Source organism: Neolamprologus multifasciatus, chromosome 7, assembly GCF_963576455.1.
Source record: "Neolamprologus multifasciatus chromosome 7, fNeoMul1.2, whole genome shotgun sequence".
NCBI lineage: Eukaryota > Metazoa > Chordata > Actinopteri > Cichliformes > Cichlidae > Neolamprologus > Neolamprologus multifasciatus.
This window is the reverse complement of record NC_140445.1, coordinates 66,280,715-66,302,548: the sequence shown is the minus strand read 5'-3', so window position 1 is coordinate 66,302,548 and position 21,834 is coordinate 66,280,715. Positions and strand designations below refer to the sequence as shown.

At 46.2% G+C, this 21,834-nt stretch overlaps 2 protein-coding genes across 4 annotated transcripts; both read left to right on the top strand.

The window, feature by feature from the left end:
• The first annotated feature begins 1,805 nt into the window (after positions 1 to 1,805).
• Positions 1,806 to 8,275, top strand: zpd (zona pellucida glycoprotein d). 2 transcript variants are annotated; one of them, XR_014875035.1, is made up of 10 exons: positions 1,806 to 2,311; positions 2,416 to 2,467; positions 2,545 to 2,652; positions 4,652 to 4,860; positions 4,949 to 5,106; positions 5,303 to 5,417; positions 7,387 to 7,514; positions 7,591 to 7,774; positions 7,872 to 7,996; positions 8,113 to 8,127. XR_014875035.1 is itself a non-coding variant. In XM_085166000.1 (10 exons), exons 1-10 carry the CDS (start codon positions 2,291 to 2,293, stop codon positions 8,232 to 8,234), a joined length of 1,203 nt encoding a protein of 400 aa, XP_085022126.1. In that variant the 5' UTR covers positions 1,928 to 2,290; the 3' UTR covers positions 8,235 to 8,275. The 2 variants fall into 2 exon arrangements, 1 of the variants encoding a protein (XP_085022126.1); XM_085166000.1 differs by having other exon boundaries at positions 1,928 to 2,311; positions 7,891 to 7,996; positions 8,113 to 8,275.
• Positions 8,276 to 8,749: 474 nt separating this feature from the next.
• Positions 8,750 to 20,999, top strand: LOC146515944 (matrix metalloproteinase-14-like). 2 transcript variants are annotated; one of them, XM_085165986.1, is made up of 10 exons: positions 8,750 to 9,550; positions 10,654 to 10,802; positions 13,708 to 13,824; positions 13,911 to 14,227; positions 14,468 to 14,629; positions 16,731 to 17,107; positions 17,197 to 17,335; positions 18,195 to 18,345; positions 18,417 to 18,532; positions 20,283 to 20,999. In XM_085165986.1, exons 1-10 carry the CDS (start codon positions 9,437 to 9,439, stop codon positions 20,747 to 20,749), a joined length of 2,109 nt encoding a protein of 702 aa, XP_085022112.1. In that variant the 5' UTR covers positions 8,750 to 9,436; the 3' UTR covers positions 20,750 to 20,999. The 2 variants fall into 2 exon arrangements, with proteins under 2 accessions (XP_085022112.1, XP_085022113.1); XM_085165987.1 differs by lacking the exon at positions 8,750 to 9,550 and adding an exon at positions 9,570 to 10,499.
• The last annotated feature ends 835 nt before the right edge of the window (positions 21,000 to 21,834 follow it).

Below are 21,834 nucleotides of genomic sequence, written 5' to 3'. Positions count from 1 at the left end.
TGAAGCCGTTTATTTTAGTTTTCCTCACCACAGAAGTGCAAAGACGAGCACACGTGCCTACATTGTAAATCTAAAGCTAATTACCAACAGTGTAAAACGAGGACATCTTTGTACTGTAACAGTATTTCATCTTAAACCAAAGTGTGACGTGTGCCGAGCCATTATTTATCGGTAATTTAAAAATCTTCGGCCTCTGCTCTTTGCTGGATTTCAGCCGATTTTTCCTCAGAGGTTTTGTAACATCGTGTCACATCTACTCAAATTTGCAAAACTGAAGATTGGAATAATAAAAGTGTACAGCTCTGAACAACCAGAGACAAAGAACCGGCTCCTCGGTCCTGTTCGTGCCTCTGCAGCAGAGAAGGGAGGCCTGGCCAGTGATGCCTGAGAGTATGGACCCCAGCCTCGGGGTGTGACGAGTTGGAACAGAAGGAAATGCACTGACCCACTTATGGCTTCCCTGGAGACACAGATATTTCCAACCACAGGCCCATCATGCAGGAGCCCCACACAGTTTTGACCTGCTGACACTAAACCCTTCTGTACCCGCTGTGGTCCAAATATGGAATCAAAGTGGTTTTAGTGATTTTCCAGTGTCCAGATGCATCTGGCTCAAAGTCTTTACTTTAGTGGAGAGCCGAACTTCAAGTCACCTTAGTGACTGCGGCGTTTTTACTCGTACTGTAAACCAGACCTTCCCAAAGTGTGGGGCCCGCCAAAAAGGGGGGAAACAAAACAAAATGCTTGGACACTGCTAGCACGGGCGCCCACAGAAACGCAAGGCAGGAGATGAAGCGTCGCTGAATATGTTTCCAAACCAACTTCATTCTAAGCCAAAGACTAGAAAATATGATGAAGCAAATCTTCCCTTTGGCTTCACCTGCACAGGTGCAGAGGTAGGTCTCCCTGCAGGATTGGTTTTCCTTCGTCAGGAGCAGCGCTGGGCTGTTTAAATCACAGACAAACAGGATCCCACATTCTTGATCTTTAGTTCACAAACACTTGTTGTAATGACTAACTACTCCTGACATGTTGGAGATGTTAGCTCTTTATACAGTAAAGTTACAGCGGGATACAAATAACATCAGGATGATCCTGACACGATTTGTCCCCTCGGTTCAAATCAGGACAAACAGGATCCCACAGCTGTTTATGTTTTTGAACCCATTTTGCACAGAGAGGCATTTTTGAAAAATTTATTGACAGCAATGTTGAATATTATTACACAGGAAAAAAACAACTACATGTAAAATAATCACAGCGTGACGCCTCTGCCTTTGTAAATGGAGGGACAGTAACTGTGTGTAAAACCTGCAGATAGTCAGATTAACAGTATTTGTCTCTATCTGCCATTCTGCAATTCATCTCATGTCAACAATAACGTGGCAACAGCGTGACGTGAAAAAAAGCACATACCTTTGACGTTGTGTGATGAACTCTGTATTCCTCGTCCACACGTAAACGCAAAAAAGGAGTTTTAAAAAATCTCCGTTTTCGGTGATTCGAAACGCCGTTTATGTGGACGAAACAGCTGCGTTTTCAAAAGTGTAGGTGTGGACATAACCTAACAGAGTTAGTAGTTTATTTTATTACTACCTGTAATTTATTGCAGTTTACTTGTATTTGTTTAATTGTTTACTAAATGTTTGAGGTGTGAAATAAACCGCAATGGAGCAAAATATGTGTGTGTGCACGCGCGGGGGGTGGGGGGGGGGGGGGGGGGTGGGGGGGGGGGGAGGGGGCGCGAACATTTTTCTTGTAAAACAAAGGGGGGGGGGGGGCCCTGCAAAAAAAGTTTGGGAGCCACTGCTGTAAACGGTGATGAGATGACAAAGCACGGAACTATGAGGTGGCAATAGCGCCCCCTGCTGGAAACGTCTTGATATATAAAACCAATTTTATCAGCACATCCACGAAGGAACTAAAAAAAAAAGATGTTTGTGTTTTGCCTCTTTTTATTTTCTTTCCCTTTGTTTTAAGGGAAACCGTGAAACTATAAAATGTAAATATAATCAATTATCAGAATATTATTTATGTTAATCAATAAAACGCAGGAGATCGACGTGGTGGGGCTGAGTGCTCAGAAATGGCACCAAACTTATTTGATATTTTAAACATGACATATTTAGACGAATTAATTCGCGGGGTTAAAGCTCCAAAACCCTCCACGGAAAAACACAGCAGGTGTTCCTGATTGGAGACCGGCAGGTGAAGTAGCGACGGAGCGGAGAAGGACGTCTGCAAATATAACGCCAGCGTGTCCTGCATATTCCCACAGATCGTTACTGCAATGAGCTTAACCGGCTTGAAGGTAGGCCCGGGCAAAACATCCACAGCTTTATTGTCCTTTAGTGTAAAAAGAAAAGAAAGATGGATAAAAAGAGTAAAAGCGGAAATATCCTTCCTCCAAAATAGCTTCCCGTGGCTCTGCTGCTTTTCCTCGGGTTCACGTTGGACGGGGTTGAAGGTAAGAAGGTTAAAAAAAATGTGAGCTGTGTTTCAGCGTGGAGATTTATCAAGTTCGTTTCCTGTGTCCTTTCTAAGGAACCTGCAGTGTGGAGCATTGCACTGACCCCACAAGATGCGTCCTGTCTAAAGACCAGAGGAGCTGCAAATGTGCGCTCGGCTTTTATGCTGACAAGTGTGACCGAAGTAGGCTCTCCTGTCTTTTCTTACGTTTATTTCAATGCATTTCATCAGTTTTGTCAAAGAGAAACTGAAAGCACCCCAGAATCATGCTGAGTTGGGCTGATTCTGTTTAGGACATTTGAATTGGAGATTAAATCATAACAAGTACAAAAATGTATACTTGTCTAAGATCAGCATGAAGACTTCCCAGATTGATCCCGGTGCTAATATCTCTTAGAATATTATTTCAAAGCTTGTCATTGTGAAAAATGAGTTTTTGAATCATGCATTTGGTTTGTGATAGCATGCATTCAGCTGCACTGTTCTGCAAGTCATCTTATACCCACTTCCATGTCTTGTTCCAACATAAATATGTAGTGGTTTTTATTTTGGAGGGCAGCCGTGACAGTCCTCAAAGACTGAGGTGTGTTTGGGCTCATTATCCTACTGCTGTGTATGAATCCTTAACCACAAACGAACGAACAACTTAAGACTAGTCTCCAAAAGTTGATTCTGTTCATCTGGACGTAGCGTTTTCTGGGAGAAACGTTTCGTCACTCATCCAAGTGACTTCTTCAGTCTCAGCTGACTGCAGGTTTCAATCTTATAAACAGGACATTTGCATAATGACTGAAACCAGCCCACTGAAGGAACAATGGGCTGTGAGGTCAGTTCCTTAATCATAATTATGCAAATTCTCATGACCATTGATCAACAACCACTGACCAAAACCCACTGATCAATAACCATGAGTCCCATTCACAGAGAGTTGGGGAATGGCTGCAATCACAGCATTGTAAGATGGTGACAGATGTACCCTTAGGCCCCTCCTCCATTCAGAGATGGTCTTTCCCTTTTCACGTAAATGGCCTCCTTGACTCCGCCCTCAAACCAGTGTTCTTCCCATCCTGGACAGGGAACATCCTGGTTTGAACCCCGTGAGCGTGGAGGAGGAACTGACCTCCAGCCCATTGTTCCTTCAGTGGGCTGGTTTCAGTCATTATGCAAATGTCCTGTTTATAAGATTGAAACCTGCAGTCAGCTGAGACTGAAGACGTCACCTGATGATGACGAAACGTTTCTCCCAGAAAACGCTACGTCCAGATGAACAGAATCAACTTTTGGAGATTTATTTTCCTGGATGATTGAGATGCATCAAGACAACTTCAGAGTAGCCAAAACGAGCCCAGATTTAAACATTTCCTCCATGTTTCACTCTGCAGTACCCTTCTGTCTTCTGCTTCTCCATCTGTTACTGCCACAAACTTGGATCTCCCTCCCTGGTTCTTCTACTTTAAAATGCTGATAAGCAACAACCCACTCACAGCTTTCTCCCGACTAGTGTAGATGCTTCTTTTTCTGACAGCATTTTTAATGGTGCTTTTCCTGATCGCAGGTTCGTGTTTTCTTACGTAGCAAATTCAATATCTGTGACGTTTCTTGCTGTCTCATTCAGCAAAGCCTGATGTTAATTAATCTCATCTTCTGAAGGTGTGCTCATTTTTACTTGTTTTAGAGTACTGCGTACTGCCCCCTAAGAAATCTTCAGTCAAATTATGGTTTGACGTGGAAAAACTTTTTCCTAATTTTCTATAGAAACTTGAGGTATCGTCACATTTGTAACTAGCAAACAATGACAGGGCTGCCTGTCATCTGACGTGTTTCAAGAGGTGGGATATAACCCAGGTTATTACAGTTAACGAAAGCTTGGTGTAAGAAGAAGTTTAAACTAACTGCAATGAAAACGAGTTTTAAAAACGATGAGAAGTAAAATGAAGTTCATCCAGGCCTTGAGACAACTGATACGTCCTTTTGTTTCAGTGTTTTCTAATAATATTGTCTAATGGGAGGTTGTATAATGTGAACAGTAGTGGTCCTAGCACAGAGCCTTGTGGGACTCCATGGCTAACTTTTGTGTGTGCGACAAACTTCTCATTTACACGAACAAACTGGAATCTCCGATGGATGCGATTCAACAACTGTGTGTTTATCTTAGAGACTCGCTGACGTTTGCTTCTTACAGATGCACATCTCAAGGTTACGTGTGGTAAAGACCACGTAGCAATCCGAGCAGCGGAAGCTTTCTTCGAGTATCACGGCGTGCCACTGGAATCGCTTCACTTGCCAAACAAATCTTGTGGCGCTAAGAGAGAGCATATCGACGGCGTCCCGTACTACGTGTTCAGGGTTTCCAAACACAAATACGTGACCTGTGGAGGACTGCCGTTTGAGGTGCAGCTCGAGCACAAGTCATTTAATGTCTGCGTCAGCCTAGAAAAGGATGAGCACCTCAGTGTTTTCTTTTATTGTCCCCTTACAGAAAAATTTAACTCACATCTGGTTTTCCCTGAGTGTGAGGTCAGACCCTCGGGTTACTGGAAACCTCATTAGAGATCCAGTTATCAGGATGGATTTCACGTGCATGTATCCATTCATCAGAAGAGTCAGTCTGCCTTTTTCAGTTTCACCAATCTCCAGGTGAGGGCGAAATAGACACATCTTTAACATTGTATTTAAGCTGCCTTTGTGAGCATTGTAATAAGTCTGTTCAATTGATGGACTTCTGAAACCCGTCTGCTGAAATCTTTGCAATGAGTTCATGATTTTCCATCCATTGAGTTTTCAGAGCCACCAAACAACCCGCCTTTCTTGACTTTCCTCTGTTTACGTGCAGCGAGACGGTGATGCGAGTAGACGAACTTGAAGCCAAGATACGGATGATGTTGTACACAGACCACACTTACACTAAACCTTACACAAGCTCTCCAACCATTGAACTCCGAGACAAGGTGGGTTAAGATTTTAACCAGTCACAGATGGAACCGATGCTTTGACACAAGGCTGGACTTTTGGTTCACCTGTGCTGTGATGCAACAACTGAGCTGAGCAGGTACATGTAGTGCTAGTCAACGTGCACTCAGGGCTGTAGAAATATTACTCATATTGATTAATAGGATTTTGTTCATATCTGATGGCAACAAGTAGAAGGGTTTAGTGCTAAAATCAGTCTGTTTGATACAGAACTACAGATCCTGAGCACTGTTGCCCTCCTGACCACGGTCTGACTCGTGATGCCAGCTGCAATGGTGGAGCCATTTTCCAAGACTGTTGTGGTTTTGTAAATGCTGATCTGTTATCTTGGACAGAAGCTGCCCAAGAGCAGTTTGATTATGCACAGGTTACAATGCTGATGTGTCCTGGTTCGAATGCAATAGAATAGCCTTTTACTGTCATTGTACATGTACACTAGAATTGTGGGTGCTCCACACCAACGGTGCCAGAATGCAATATAGATGGTAGAAAACAGGAATACATGGCAAACATCACGGGGGTTTCATTGGCGTGCTTGACTGTGACATCGCCGTGGCTGGGCTCATCTCTGGTGCAGATGAGACGGCGTACAGGGCGCAGGTAGAGGACCTGTCCCGCTGGCGTTTAGAAAACAACCTGAAGCTGAACGTCCTTAAAACAAAAGAACTCATCATGGACTTCAGGAGGCACCGACCGGTCCCATTATGTGGTGGAATCTGTCTCCACCTTCAGGTTTCTGGGACCCACGTCTCCTTCCATCTCACCTGGACACACAACACCAACGCCCTGGTAAAGGGGGAGGTGGTGTGCAGGGTCACCTCAGACTGAGAAAAGAAGGCTCAGTTTGAGGGGGAGGTTTGCACATCTTGGAGTGGTGTGTGTGTGCACTGAGGTGGAAGACTCAACGAGTTGGCCGGGCTAAAGACAAATATCTGCAGCAGATGAACAATACATGAAAGTCAAAATGGGGGGGGATCCAGTGAAGACCTGAGAGAAGCATCTGGTTCTTCAGCTGAGTGATTCATGAACCGTTTACCTCTTTAAAAATGGTCTCAGTGGTAGAGCGGCTGTCATGAAGGTACACGAGAACGGTAGCAACAGGCGTCACGGAGCGATGCATCCACATATCATCAGTGTCTACAGACGAGGTCAGAGCAGCACACCAGGATGTCTAAAGTCATCTGTAAAGCATGGAGGCTGTTATGGTTTGGGTTTCAGTAGTGTTGACCATCAGATTTACATTATCATCTGAAAAGCTTGAGATTGGCAGCAGCTCCATTTTTCATGAATCCAAGGACTGCAAATGCAGTGACATGGTTAGTTGGTTATCTTAACATTACTGAAGCAATGGAACAAAAGGCAGCCAACATCCAAAGAGGAGCTCTGAATGTCCTTGAAGGTTGGTTGACGATGTAGAAACTCTCTTTGCCTCAAATGTTTCCATTTGTTTGCACGTTTCAATAAATCTGTCCTATTTTCCTAACAAAATATCAAGAAATGAGGGGTTGCTCAAGGCTTTTGGACAAAAACCATATTTCTGGTCATCCACACCTCAGCTGCTGTGGCTCTGTTGTCCACAGCTGGTTCCCAGCACTGAGTTCGAGAACCACGAGTTTGACCGTGCAGGCTGTAATGTATGGTGCAGGCTAAACGCTGAAAACGAGGTTTAAAGGGACGAAACTTTCAGCCGAGTTTATGCTCGGGGTGAAATTAGTCGCAGCTAATGTTCCACACACTGATGGTGGCTTTGACTTTGTTGACTTTGTAAGCACGCGCTCCCATTAGAGATGACCTCAACTGGGATTAGCAGGTCGATCCTTTCTCTGCCTTCAAAGAATCAAATCAGAAGTTTGGGAATTTTGACATTTATTCGTAGAAAATCGTGGTTTAAGAGCCTTCTGAAGAACCAAATATTCATTAAAGTGACTTGTTTTGTGTTTTGCACAGGTATATGTCGAGGTTACGATGATGGAGCCTGCAGATTTATTTCTGCTCCGAGTAAACGAGTGCTGGGCCACGCAGTATCCCCAGCCGAACTCTACAGAGGGATCTGTTCACTTCCTGCTTCAGAACGGGTCAGAACTTCTCTTTGTGTTGTTTTTGGCCCGTGAACTATGACCTCCTCACATCCAGTGACTTCTCTCATCCCAGGTGTGTGAAGGACCAAACGGTTTCCTTCCTTAATATAAGCGAGGGACAGTCTGGACGTAATGGGCAGAACTCCACCGTCCGCTACAGCTTCGACATGTTTCGCTTCACAGCAGACCCTCATGACCTCTACCTGCACTGCACCGTACAGCTGTGTGACCTGGACGACCACGAGTCCTGCATTCCCGTGAGCTGCTGCTGTTATTAATGAGGGCGATTTAGGAGTGTGTGGACAAGATGAAGTGCATCGTTTTTACCGTCTCATCATCTTTGACTTTTCTCAGGAGCATCGTTCTTTTTCAGAATTGTAACTCGATCAGTAAGAGAGAAGCGGTGAGAGCAGACCCCGATCAGGGTCTCCTCACCTATGGCCCCATCAGGATCGAAGGACCAGACAGATCTCAGTCCAGTAAGCTCCTGTTTCTACATTCATCTTTACTCTGCCTGCTGCTCCTGCAGCATCAGCAGGTTTCTGCTAATGACAAACGTGTCCCTTTATTCTCTTTAATTTCACGTTTGTTTCAGGCGCACTGTTGGCGGTGGTGCTGCCCGTAGCAGCTGTGTGGACTCTCGGCTTCTTCCTCATCATCCTCATCACTGTGGCCAAGGCTGGCAGAAAGAGGCTAGCGAAAATAGAGGAGCAGTGATGACAATGCTGCTGGCAGCACAAATAAAACATTAAAATGTGCATTTTTTTCCCCCCCTTTTATTATTATGACGACCATAACAAGTGTTCGCACTGCAGACTGTGGGTGTCAACTGAGGAGAAGCATGGCTGCAGAAGGACCTGGTGACCTTTAAGCAAAAATCAAGTTTCATCTAAGATGAGATTAACTTGTGTTATATTTGCAAACACTGAGATCCAGACACATGTGGGCTCATCATTAACAAAAGCAACCAAGCTTATGGCAAGTTTGTAAACTGGAGGGTGATGTTGTCAGGAAAGCTTAATATCAGCAATATTGGATATTTCACAATCTCTAATTTTCTCCGTAACTCGATTAATGAAGGCAGCAAATTTTATGGAGATGAAATTAAACCGTCCTGTAGCTTCAAATATCTGTGACGTCACTGCGCGTCACTCTGTGGAAATTTTGTTAAAGAAAAAGCGAATTTTAATCGTTTTTGAGGGCTTTAAAGAACACGATGCGTGTTTTACATGAAGATTTTATATAGTTAAATAAACGGCTGTGGTCACGTGGACCTGCAGCGTCCCGTTCACAGCAGCAGAGGGCAGACTGACCCTTACCTTATGTGGCCTTTTGTTGGGGTCAAGTTTGTGAGACCGTGAGAGGGGGAGGTCTTAACAGGAAGTCGGTAACAGATATTTTATCGCGGATTCTTTTGTCCGATGATGGGCTCAGGCGTGCTGCGCGGTTAAAACGTACAGAAGTCGATTTCTGCGGTGAGAAAGTGAAGCAACAGTTTCTCCCTCGGGTTGTTTTTTGGGGGTTACTGCGGTCGGTTTGTGCGGTAACCCCAGAAACAGCGCAACAAGTCCTTTTACTTTTCATGCGCTCATTTCGCTGCTCGGACGCTTGAAGTTGTGACTTTCAGCAGGATTTCTCTTTGAGTCCTCAGCTGCCGATCAGCCATTGTGACCGTCAGAAAGGGGCAAGGACTTGTGCTGCATCGGCTCCGTGTGAGGAAACAAACGCTCGGATGAGGGAAGCTGTCCGATCGACGAAGAATGGAGTAGAAACACTTTGTTTTCTCGGGCTTTTAAATGCGCCTTAAGTTTCTCAGCTTAATAATGGCCCGATAGATCACGTTCCGCAGGAGTTAAATGTAAAAGCAGCGGCTTGGTTTGATATTTGCCATTCAACAAGTCTTTGCGTCCGAGGGAAGGATGACATCCCAACAGACCTGGGCTCAGATCATCATCACGTCCGCCTCCTTACTGTCGCTGGTCTTGTGCAGCGCGGTGCCAGATGACCCAGAGGAAGAACAGTTGAGCGCCGAGGTACGCTGCAGAGACTGCGGTGTTGTTATTTCAATCCTTGTTACTGCACATTGAACTGAATCATCCTGCTTTCAACAGTCTAACTGCATAATTACAGGTTCAAAACATCAGGCGGGAGGTCGTTTGACCTTTGTCCTCTTTCCAGATAACAACTCTGCAGGTGTGACGACATCTGTTTACAAGGAAACAACCCGAGTGTTTCCTTTGAGTGGTGACAATGTGTCTGAAGTGGCATCTTTAGACTGCAGAGTGAAAATCAGTCATTGTAAAAGTTTGAAACTCACCTGGAAAACTGATGTGTGAAAAACTGATGTGTGTTACCTGTGATTGTTTATTAGTGAGTTTATAATCATACACCATTAACTGTAAACACGAAGTGCATGGAAAGCTTTATCCACCGAACACAACACGGAGGCTAATTCAACGTGTTTTTAAGCTCTGCTTTTAAATGTTTAACAGGGACATTAATCAGACTTTATTCTGTCACTTAAACCAAACTGCTGTAGGAAAGTGTTCCTCTCTGGGTGCTTCGGCCCGTCCGGCTTCATAACGACACATTTGGTTGGTTAAGGATCTCCAAGGATTTTCTGTCTCAGTGCGCACGAAGCCGCGTTGCGTGTGGTTCTTCGTGTTCTCCTGCTGAGGCTTCTTATAAGGCAGATGTTACCTAACATCAGGACCCCCCCACCCCCACCCCCACCCATCTGGAGCCATCATCCTGTTTTGCGACTTCGTGGCTCAGTTTCAAGGCCATCAAACATGAAACGAAGAAGAATAATTCACAACATGTGACGCTTCTTTCAGACATCAGGCGCTCACGCAGAGCTACAGGTGTAGCTGGTGCACCCACAGGACTGACGTGCAATTTATTTAATGTCACTTTTCCCGTTTCTGTCCTTTCTCCCCATCTTGGCTGTCAAAACAGGAACGAAGGAGCAGGAATGTCCTGGTGTTAATGCGAGCCATCTGCTTTATGTTTCTCTTTCCTCCGACTCCTCAGATGCTGCTCTTCCAACAGCTGGGCTGTCGCGCTCATATATGCACCATGCATTCCTCATGCACAAAGCAAATCTGACGACTTCTTCTATTTTCCTTCCACGCAGGCATGGCTCCGTAAATTCGGCTACCTGTCTCAAGCCAGCAGGCAGATGTCCACCATGCAGTCGGCTCAGATTATGTCCAAAGCTATCAGCGACATGCAGCGCTTGTATGGACTGGAGGTGACCGGGAAGGTGGACTCTGCTACGCTCGCGTAAGCTCTTTATCTGTCACGCTGAGAGCAGTGACCACAAAGAGAGCTCAAGGATATTGTATAGACTTTTTCTTCTATTCATTTGCATAGTACAAATTCAACGTGTGTGTGTGTGTGTGATAGATGGAATGACAGTTCCAGGCACAAATATTTCCGAGCATTGGCTTTTCCTTCAAAGATTTTCAAAATAATTTTACTGCAAATTCTCAGCTGGAAACGCCGTTTATTTGTGGTTTTCCTGTCAAGTGTGAAGACTGTAGTGAAACTACAAAGACCTGCATCTTAGATTAGCTGTTCATAAAGCCTGGAAACTGAGGGATACATCTGCATCTTCTTCCACTTATCCAGTTTACAGTGGCAGGGGGTTGGAGCCTGTCCTGGGTATCGTAGGGCAAGAGGGGAGGGTATAATTTAGGACTGTCAATAAACCCAGCCCCTTATACCCACTATCATGCAAACTCCACAGAGAAGAGCCCCCGACTGGATCTGAACTCTCACTGTGAGTCAATGGTGCAAACCGCCACAGCACCGCCCACACTTTGCTGAATAGTCCAGGTTACAGCAGCCGGCTGTTTCCAAAAGTTCCCAAGAGCTGCATCGATGTACAGTCAGGTTCAATTCAACTTTATTTATATAGCGCCAAATCACAACAAAAGTCGCCTCAAGGCGCTTCATAGATACAGAGAAAAACCCAACAATCATATGACCCCCTATGAGCAGCACTTTGGCGACAGTGGGAAGGAAAAACTCCCTTTTAACAGGAAGAAACCTCCAGCAGAACCAGGCTCAGGGAGGGGCGGCCATCTGCTGTGATTGGTTGGGGTGAGAGAAGGAAGACAGGATAAAGACATGCTGTGGAAGAGAGACAGAGGTTAATAACAGATATGATTCAATACAGAGAGGTCTGTTAACACATAGTGAGTGAAGAAGAAACTCCCAGTGCATCATGGGAATCCCCGGCAGCCTACGTCTATTGCAGCATAACTAAGGGAGGATTCAGGGTCACCTGGTCCAGCTCTAACTATATGCTTTAGCAAAAGTCAGGTCCATAAATATTGGGACATCGACACAAGTCTAACATTTTGGGCTGTATACACCAGCACAATGGATTTCAAATGAAACGAACAAGATGTGCTTTAACTGCAGACTGTCAGCTTTTGAGGGTGTTTACATCCAAAGCATGTGAACAGGGCAGTATAAGAACCACTTTTTAATACTTGGTTGCAAATCCTTTGCAGTCAATCACAGCCTGAAGTCTGGATCACACAGACATCACCAGACGCCGGGTTTCATCCCTGCTGATGCTCTGCCAGGCCTCTACTGCAGCAGTCTTCAGTTCCTGCTTGTTGGGGTATTTTCCTTCAGTTTTGTCTTCAGCGAGTGAAATGAATGCTCAGTCGGATTCAGGTCAGGTGGTTGACTTGGCCTTTGCGAAACAGTCCACTTCTTTCCCTTCAACTCTTTGGTTGCTTTTGCAGTTAGCTTTGGGTCGTTGTCCATCTGCACTCTGAAGCGCCGTCCAATGAGTTCTGAAGCATTTGGCTGAATATGAGCAGATAATATTACCCGAAGCCCTTCAGGATTCATCGTGCTGCTTTTGTCAGCAGTCACATCATCAAGAAATACAAGAGAACCACTGGCAGCCGTACATGCCCATGCCATGACACTTCCAGCGCCATCCTTCACCGATGAGGTGGTATGCTCAGGATCATGAGCAGTCCCTTTCCTTCTCCATGCTCTTCTCTTCCATCACTCTGGTACAAGTTGGTCTCGTCTGTCCTCAGGATGTTGTTCCAGAACTGCGACGGCTTTTTTAGATGTTGTTTGGCAAACTCTGGCCTTCCTGTTTTTGGGGCTCACCAAAGGTTTACATCTTGTGGTGAACCCTCTGTATTCACACTGGTGGAGTCTTCTCTTGATTGTTGGCACACATGCACCACCTCCTGGAGGGTGCTCTTGATCTGACCAACTGTGAAGGATGTTTTCTTCACCAGGGGAAGGATTCTTCGGTCATCCACCGCAGTTGTTCAGGTCTTTTGGTGTTGCTGAGCTCACCGGCGCGTTCCTTCTTTTTGAATGTTCCAAACAGTTGTTTTGGCCACGCCTGATGTTTTATCTCTCTGATGGGTTTGTTTTCTCAGCCTAATGATGGTTTGCTTCTCTGATAGTGACAGCTCTTTGGATCTTGGCAGTTGACAGCAACAGGCTCCAGATGCAAACAGTGCACTTGAAATGAACTCTGGACCTTTTATCTGCTCGTTGTAATTGGGATAATGAGGGAATAACACACACCCGGCCATGGAACAGCTGAGAAGCCAATTGTCCCATTACTTTTGGTCCCTTAACAAGTGGGAGGCACATCTGCAAACTGTTGTAATTCCTACACCGTTCACCTGCTTTGGATGCAAACATCCTCAAATAAAAGCTGAGTCTGCAGTTAAAGCACATCTTGTTCGTTTCATTTGAAATCCATTGTGCTGGTGTGTACAGCCAAAAACGTTAGACTTGTGTCGATGTCCCAATATTTATGGACCTGACTGTACATCGATGCAGCTCTCGGGAACTTTTGGAAACAGCCGGCTGCTGTAACCTGGACTATTCAGCAAAGAGTGGGCGATGCTGTGGCGGTTTGCACCATTGACTCACAGTGAGAGTTCAGATCCAGTTGGGGGCTCTTCTCTGTGGAGTTTGCATGATAGTGGGTATAAGGGGCTGGGTTTATTGGCAGTCCTAAATGATACCCTCCCCTCTTGCCCTACGATACCCGGGACAGGCTCCAACCCTGGAGAATGAGAACGCTAATCTCGTCCAGCTTCATGTGGAACTGAGAAATCCTTTATTGTCTTGTTAAAGCTTAAGAACTTTGTGTGTGTGTGTGTGTGTGTGTGTGTGTGTGTGTGTGCAGGGCCATGCGGCGGCCTCGTTGTGGCCTCCCTGACAGAAAGCCAGAGGATCTGGTTGACAGGAAGAAGCGCTTCGTTCTGACTGGGCAGCGCTGGGACACAGATCACATCACCTACAGGTTTCCAGACCAAATAAACAATCAGACTGCAATAACTAAAAGTGCTACGCAGGGCAGCTCTGATACGATTTTCCTTCTGACCTCAGTATAATGGACCAAAACATGCCCCCCTCCCTGGGAGAGGAACGGACGTACGACGCGATCCGCAAAGCCTTCGGCGTTTGGAGACGAGTCACGCCGCTCACCTTCGAGGAGCTACCACCAGGAAACGGCGTCAACGGCAGCCAGACGAAGCTCGCCGATATCCTGCTGCTGTTTGCCTCCGGTTTCCATGGTGATATGTCACTGTTCGATGGTGAGGGTGGGTCTCTGGCCCACGCCTACTATCCCGGACCGGGAATAGGTGGGGACACACACTTTGATTCAGATGAGCCGTGGACACTGGACAACGAAAACCCGAAAGGTCAGTGGGTTTGTTTCTTCTGCTTATGTGAGAACTTCAACTTTGTCTCTGGACAGTCGCCGTGTTGCTCGATATCAGCTGGGAGGCAACCTGGAAGGATGCGGTCGTACTCGGTGACCTCGCTTTGACTCCGCAGTGATAAATGTTTGGGCCAAGATCTCTCGGTGCCTTTTGTGTTCGTTTGTGTGCACCAACCATAAAGCAACGTGCATTTCCCTTGTTGTCTCTCTCGCCTCGCAGGTATAGATCTGTTCCTGGTTGCGGTTCATGAGCTCGGTCACGCTCTGGGTCTGCAGCATTCGGATAACCCCGGAGCCACAATGGCTCCTTTCTACCAGTGGGTCCACACACAGAACTTCACGCTCCATGAGGATGACATCAGAGGCATACAGTCCATATATGGTGAGAAGAACGCGCTCTATGGATGATGGTGATACAAAGAGTTATTTCTACCAGCATGAGATGTTCTTTTCTTTGGGCTGCAAAGTGCTCTGGAAATTATGGATTTACTAGAAATGATGCTCATGGTGAATCCTTGCACAGCGGTCCAGTCCAGTGTTTGGAGCTACTTAAATGCATCTTAGTAGTTTTTATTGAAAAACACTGTTGAATCTAAAAGCAAATGCCCCAAACTTTATTTTGTCTTTCCTGATTAACATTTCAAATCTGCCCTGCGGCGAAAGCCTTCATCTATTCTTGATCGTCCGTGTTGTCGGGCTCACCATCCTCAGAGCGGTTTCATCATCTTCTGTTTTCATGCTGAGCTTTGATCACTGCGACGTTAGCGAGCCAAATGTCAGTCATCGCGCTCGCGTCACATCTGGATCCTTACAGAGGATACAGGAAGCAGCAGATGCCGAATGTCATGCATTCCAATACGATGAGCCCATCTTCTTCCTCCTGAATAGACGCCATTGTTGATTAACAGACGCCATTTGTCGGCGTGTCGCGCTGCATTAAAACCACAGACGTGGATTGTTCGCACTTGATGATTTATGAACTTTGCATTTCTTTTGCTTTAGATAAAAACGAGGATTTTCCGCAGGTTTCACGCTTGTTTTGATTTTACATCCCGTGACGTTTGATTCTCTCACATCAGCTGTTTTCTATAAATGTCCTCCGAGTAACAGCTCGGAGCTTTTAGTGCTCGGAGCTGGAGATGGTTGATGCAAAACTGAGCTTAGAGCAAGAGCGAATGTTACGTTTACCGTGTGGTCAGACACACGACCCGAATAAATCCAAATGCTGCTCATTGTGGCGTTTGCTCACTAGAGGTGGGAATCACCACACATCCCACGATACGATATTATTGCAATTTTTTAAAATATTTTGCGATATTCAGATTCTGTACATAAAGGTAAACTTTATCAATATTCATTTTCTCTAATATCAAAGTCTCACACTCAGTCTTTCTCTCATTTCAGTTTGATTGTTGACAAACTGAACGGTTTGTATTACAGTCTAGTCCAACTTAACTGAATCAACCATCTGGTACAATTATAGCTATTCTGAACTATGCAGTTTATGAAAACTATGCAGCCCCTTCAGCAACTGAAGAATTTGAAAGTAAATTAAAACAAAATATAATTTTACATTAAATAAAAAAGTTTTAAACTTCATTAAAATAAAACATGTCTTAAATTAAAATAAGTAAACTGTCATGTTTATTAAACACATTTGGACAGTGAAGGAATGTCAGGATTCTTGCTCAGAAAAAGGATCAACATGCTCTGAAGTCAGAGCACAAAAACCTTTTTGTAACAAAGTATCGATTTCTGCTGTCCCTGTATCCATACATTATTAGCAAACAAAATATCACCATGCTACACAGTATCCATTTTTCCCCCACCCCTATTGCTCACAGCTTCCTCCTGATTGGCTACGAGTGAATGCTGCCTGACATCTTTGGGTTTGGGATGTATTTTGTATTTTGCTTTGGAGCCAAAAATGTTGTAACATCGGCGGGCAGTCGGCCTCGTCCTGGAGCTTTTTCCTTTCTTTGTGCAGAGACTTGGACACGCCCGCTAGTGCGAGTCCTGTTTTCCTGTGAGGATAACGGCGACTAGGCTCTTTGTAAATGTTTTTATTCCGCTGAAAAACAGCAGAGTTTAAAAGAAGAAAACTAATGACAGTATGTTTGTGCTGCGATGGCCTCAGTTCTCGTTTGGCAGCACTGAGGTTTTGTTGTGTTGCTGCAGATGGTGGATTTCTTCACATACTGGCCTCGATATGTTCGAGCAAAGCCTTTGGTCCAGTGTGACCAACACGTCTTGGAGCCCATCAGCTGATACCTCTTGCATAACTGACTATCTGTGTGTTTTCCTCTCTTAGCAACCAGCAGATTTTTCCAGCGAGCAGCAGCAGAGTGACACTCAGTCACAAAATGGAAAACTGCGTTCGCTCTGCTGCAGAGTTTAGTCGAAAGGAAGCGAATAAAAGTATTGATGTCTAATGCCACACAGACAGACTGGAGCCTTTCCTGTTGCCTCCTTTTTCCCCCAAGGTCCTCCCCTCATCACAGATGCTTCGCCTACTTCTCCGCTCGCCCCTGACGATGAACCCAGCGTCGACTCCCCCACCTCCCCTTCTGTCCCAGAAGTGCCCACCACTTATTCTCCAGCCGATGCCCCGCGCGTCCCGACGGACGCCGACCCGGATCCTCCGGCCCAACCCGAACCAAGCCCCGGCCCCACCTCGCCTCCCATCCTCTCTACCTCCACCACCACCCAATCCCCGCCCGTGCCAGAACCCGTCACTCCACGGAGAGACATCCCTCCTCCTCCTCGGCCTCCCAAGCTGCCAGACAACCAGCCCCCTGACATCTGCGATGGAGACTTCGATACAGTGACCATGCTGAGGGGGGAGATGTTTGTCTTCAAGGTAAACAAACAGGGCTTTGCTCACAGCTGCAGCGTTCGAGTCGTGCAAGGGAAAGTAACTAATCGTGCATCGTTGTTTTGCTTTTGCAGGGTCGTTGGTTCTGGCGGGTTCGGAGGAACCGCGTCCTCGATAATTACCCCATGCCGATATCTGTATTCTGGAACGGTCTCCCCAGCGACATTGACGCAGCGTACGAACGTCACGACGGCAAATTTGTCTTTTTTAAAGGTACGTCACAGCTGCTTCCACAAAGCGTCGCCCACCTGCTGAGCAGCGAGTGTGTTACGCCTCGACATTACTCTAGTTCAGCTCCCTGCTCGATGCTTTAGTTCCTCATTCTGCGTCCTCTCTGAGGAGCAGCGTAACATGAACTCCTGCACAACTTGATTTACAAGGTTCTGAATCACACGGATTTGAGTAAAAAATGTTTAAAACATCACAGAAAAAGAAACGACTCCCCTCAAAAGATAAAACATTACGACACGATTGCTGCAAACTGAACGAGAGCAGCGAGTTTGCATCTATTAATGTGTGTTTATGAGTTCATTGGGTGTCTTGAACAGGCCTGTGCAGCGTGGCAGCCGTGATTGGCTCTGCTCCGCTCCAGCTGAGCCCCGGACGGCCTCATGAAAGAGGTGGAGGGGCTTACATCAGCCTCTGACTGCGCTGCTCCAGATGTGAGCAGCTGTGCTGCTTTACTGAGCGTTTTCAGGATTTCTGATCAGGCTCGGACACTTCAGTACATTTTATTGGGCTGCAGCGCAGCAGCCTGGCAGTAGAAGCGGAAAGTGGCTGAAAGTGTCCAAAGATTAGCAGAGTTAACCCTCACATATGGAAGTCTTGGAAAATGTGTGCATGCCATTTCAACCTTGCCTCTTTTCTGCTTTTCTTCTGCAGTGAGTGAACCTGATGTACACCATGTGTGCTGACCATGAGCTTCTTTTCATCTTCCTTTCTTCTCCTCAGATTTACCTTTGCCTTAGATTTTTCCCTCTGGCCGTGTCAGAAACACGAGCTGTGCGGGAAAGCTCGACTCGGTGTGCTTTTGTTTCTTTCTTCAAAGCGTCGTCTCCATCTGTGCCCACAGGTGACAGATTCTGGGTGTTCAGGGAGGCTGACGTGATGCCAGGGTACCCACAGCCCTTATATCACTACGGAAAAGGCGTTCCTCCACACGGGATCGACACGGCTATCTGGTGGGAGCCCAACGGACACACATACTTCTTCTCTGGAGACAGGTATGACTCGGATACACGGAGCGCAGAGGTTTTAACGCCGCGTAGACTTAATACGTCTTATTGCCTCGCAGGTACTGGCGATACAACGAGGAGACACGGACCACAGACCGCGACTTCCCCAAACCAATCAGCAGATGGGGCAGGATCCCTCCCTCCCCTAAAGGAGCCTTCCTCAGCGATGATGGGGGTAAGTCAGGAGTTTAAATTGAGCAATTTGCCTGGGTTTTATTTTAGCAGTGGGAACATCCAACAGCTTCGGTTTATGAGAATCACAACAAACTTCAAAAGCTTCGCCTTCACTGTTGGAAGCAAGAGAACAGCCTGACGGAGCAGCAGGGTGGAGGTGGAGGGAGCGAAAGAAGGAAAGGTTGGAGGAACCGGTGAAGCCGGAGCAACAAAGCAGAGAGAGGAAGGAAAGCATGGTCTGTGGGTCGGCCCGTCCTTCCTTTTGGAAATGAGATTTGTGTGCGAGCAGCATCTCCACAGACGCTGTGCAGGCAGCCTGTGCAGCGTCTGTGAGCTTATTCATGCAGCATGTTGTCAGTAAGTGCACGAAGGCGAGATTTCAAAGGATTTATTGCATTTTGGTTTTATTTTATCCAATAATTTTGGCATACTTGACTAATATCGTCAGGCCTGGCCGTCACCAAAGCGGCGCACTGTGTGCAAAAATCTTTCCTGAGTCTTTGCACACGACCCTTTGAATGTACAGCGATTCTCCATTTCTTTCTTATTTTTGCATATTTGTCGCACCCGTACGTTTCTGATCATCAAACAAGTTTATAATATTAGAGAAAAATAACCCGAGAAATAGAAAAGACTGTTTTTAAATGATGATTTTATTTATTAGTCCACCTTGTGAAAAAGTTTCTGTTAGTAGGGCCGATCGTGGTTCAAGAGTTGGGAGTTTGTCTTGTAATCGGAAGGTTGCCGGTTCGAGCCCCGGCTTGGACAGTCTCGGTCGTTGTGTCCTTGGGAAGACACTTCACCTGTTGCCTACTGGTGGTGGCCAGAGGGCTCGGTGGCGCCAGTGTCCGGCAGCCTCGCCTCTGTCAGTGCGCCCCAGGGTGGCTGTGGCTACAATGTAGCTACAATGTAGCTGTATGTAATGTAGCTACAGCTACATTGTAGCTGTATGTAATGTAGCTACAGCTACAATGTAGCTACAGCTACAATGTAGCTACAATGTAGCTACATTGTAGCTGTATGTAATGTAGCTACAGCTACAATGTAGCTACAGCTACAATGTAGCTACAATGTAGCTACAATGTAGCTACAATGTAGCTACAATGTAGCTACAATGTAGCTACATTGTAGCTACAATGTAGCTACAGCTACATTGTAGCTGTATGTAATGTAGCTACAATGTAGCTACATTGTAGCTGTAGCTATGTAAGCTACACTGCCATCACCAGTGTGTGAATGGATGTGTAAAGAGCTTTGGGGTCCTTAGTAAAGCGCTATATAAATACAGGCCATTTACCATTTTTTATTTACCATTAGAATTTGTTTGATCTGAAACATTGTGACAATAATGCAAAATCCTGAGGGGTAAATACTCTTTCATAGCACCAAGTTAAAAATACAGTTACAGGATTAATCTGCACGTCGTCTCTGCAGGTTCGCTGTTGAACACGACGAGGTCGGCACGTAACTCCTGGAAAACCACAAGTTCATGTTTTTGATGATTTGACTAATAAGATGTGAGGAGTGAATTTATTTCGGTATCTTTGGACAGAGCCTCTTCGTTGTTTGTGAGAGCTAGCTGCAGCTGTACAGAGAACTACGTACATTCACTGTTAGATTGATCTGACTCTATAATGGTCTACAGCCAGAAAGGCTCTGTTCACATGAGGGGGGCTTGCTCCCAAACATCAGCACTGTGCATGCAGCATCAAGTAAAGATGACCCAAAAATGTCTCCTTCTTCTCGTGCAGCTCACACCTATTTCTACAAAGGCACCAACTACTGGAGATTTGACAATCGCAGATCCGAAGCAGACAAAGGCTTTCCCCGCTCCATCCTGAAGGACTTCATGGGTTGCGTGGGGGTCCCCGACCCGAAGCCCGATGCAGACACCGAGCCGGAAGACAAACCGGTCGAGCCTTCGGACCGAGGCGAAGATGAGCACAAAGAGCCAGACGGAGGCCGGGACAGCGACGCGAACTCTGAGCGAGAGGAGACCGCCAAGCCTGACAGCGCAGAGGAAGAGGAGGACGTGAACGTGGTCGTGGCTGTGGCTGACAACGAATCAAAGGTCATGACCCTGATTATGGTGGTCGTTCCCCTGGTTCTCATCCTGTGCATCCTCGTCCTAATCTACGCCATCCTCAGGACTCTTCAGAACAAAGAGACGCCGAGGGCCTTGGTGCACTGCAAGCGCTCGCTGCAGGACTGGGTGTGACGCTCGAATCGAAGAGACAGTGCAGGTGTCCGTCGTTCATCTGGTGCAGCTGTCCGGTTTTTACTTTTGGCGTTAGAGGAGAAGAAGCTTTGAAAAAGCTGACGATGGGCCTGTTAGTCTTTGGGAGAACTTTGATTGCTCGTGTGACGTGATTAAAAAAATTGTGAATTCAGCGCCTGTGGAGCTTTAGTAGTTTTTCTACTGTGCCTCTCTTTGTGCCTTCCAAAAGTCTGAAAAGCCCCCCCCCCCCTCACCAAAATCCCCCCCCCTTTCTTTAAAATGACATTTCACCAGGAATATGTGATCGCATCATTTCCAACTGGACTGAGGACGTTTGGGGATTTATTTGTAGTGTAAATGCAGACAAAGTCTTTGGAGCACATATATTAGAAGCACAGCCACATAAACACGTTTGCTTGCTTTAATAAGCTTTTTGATGAAGATGCTTTTTGATGAAGATGCTTCAACATGTTTCTTCTGTTTAGCACAGATCATTTGCACTTTGCCGTCTCTGTGCTGAGTTTGCGTCTCTGCAGTAATGTTTGTGTGTTCGAGCTCGTCCTCCTACCAGCGCAGGAATGTTGGACAGCTGTGTGTCCGTGCCTTGCCCGCTTCCCACTGAGCCCATTATGTCTGACCTTTCCTGCACACATGACACACATTAGCTCAAAAACAGCTTGTATCTGCACTGATTTGTGCACGTTCGCTCGTCCACCCGCAGCACGTAGGTTTTTTCTTTTTGTGCACAGACACTCAGGCTCCAGCCTCCCCTCCTCCTGCAGACTGCAGCGCTACAAACACGATCCCAGCGGAGACGTGCTGATATACGGCCGGTGCCGGCGTTGGGATTTATTCGCCTTTTTACGAGCGCTATTGAGAATTATCGAGGTCTTTTATAAAATCTGCAGCGTCAGCCTGTGAAGAGTGAAAAAGCAACTGTGTCCTATTGCTTTCTTTAATGCTAAACATAGAGTTAAAGCTAATTATGTCTACGAGGGAGAGGCCTGAAGAATGGGTGAGGGTCTGGTTTCCATTAAGGCCACATGTTGCAGATTTAGGGCATGAGGGGAGGCGGGGGAGCCGGG

Excerpts from the sequence above, each read along its gene's own strand:
- zpd (XM_085166000.1), top strand. The coding sequence starts at position 2,291 with ATGAGCTTAACCGGCTTGAAG. Across the intron at positions 7,515-7,590 it reads CACTTCCTGCTTCAGAACGG|GTGTGTGAAGGACCAAACGG; the intron begins GTCAGAACTTCT and ends CTCTCATCCCAG. Across the intron at positions 7,775-7,890 it reads ACCACGAGTCCTGCATTCCC|AATTGTAACTCGATCAGTAA; the intron begins GTGAGCTGCTGC and ends GTTCTTTTTCAG.
- LOC146515944 (XM_085165986.1), top strand. The coding sequence starts at position 9,437 with ATGACATCCCAACAGACCTGGGCTCAGATCATCATCACGTCCGCCTCC. Across the intron at positions 14,228-14,467 it reads GGACAACGAAAACCCGAAAG|GTATAGATCTGTTCCTGGTT; the intron begins GTCAGTGGGTTT and ends CTCGCCTCGCAG. Across the intron at positions 18,346-18,416 it reads TACTTCTTCTCTGGAGACAG|GTACTGGCGATACAACGAGG; the intron begins GTATGACTCGGA and ends ATTGCCTCGCAG.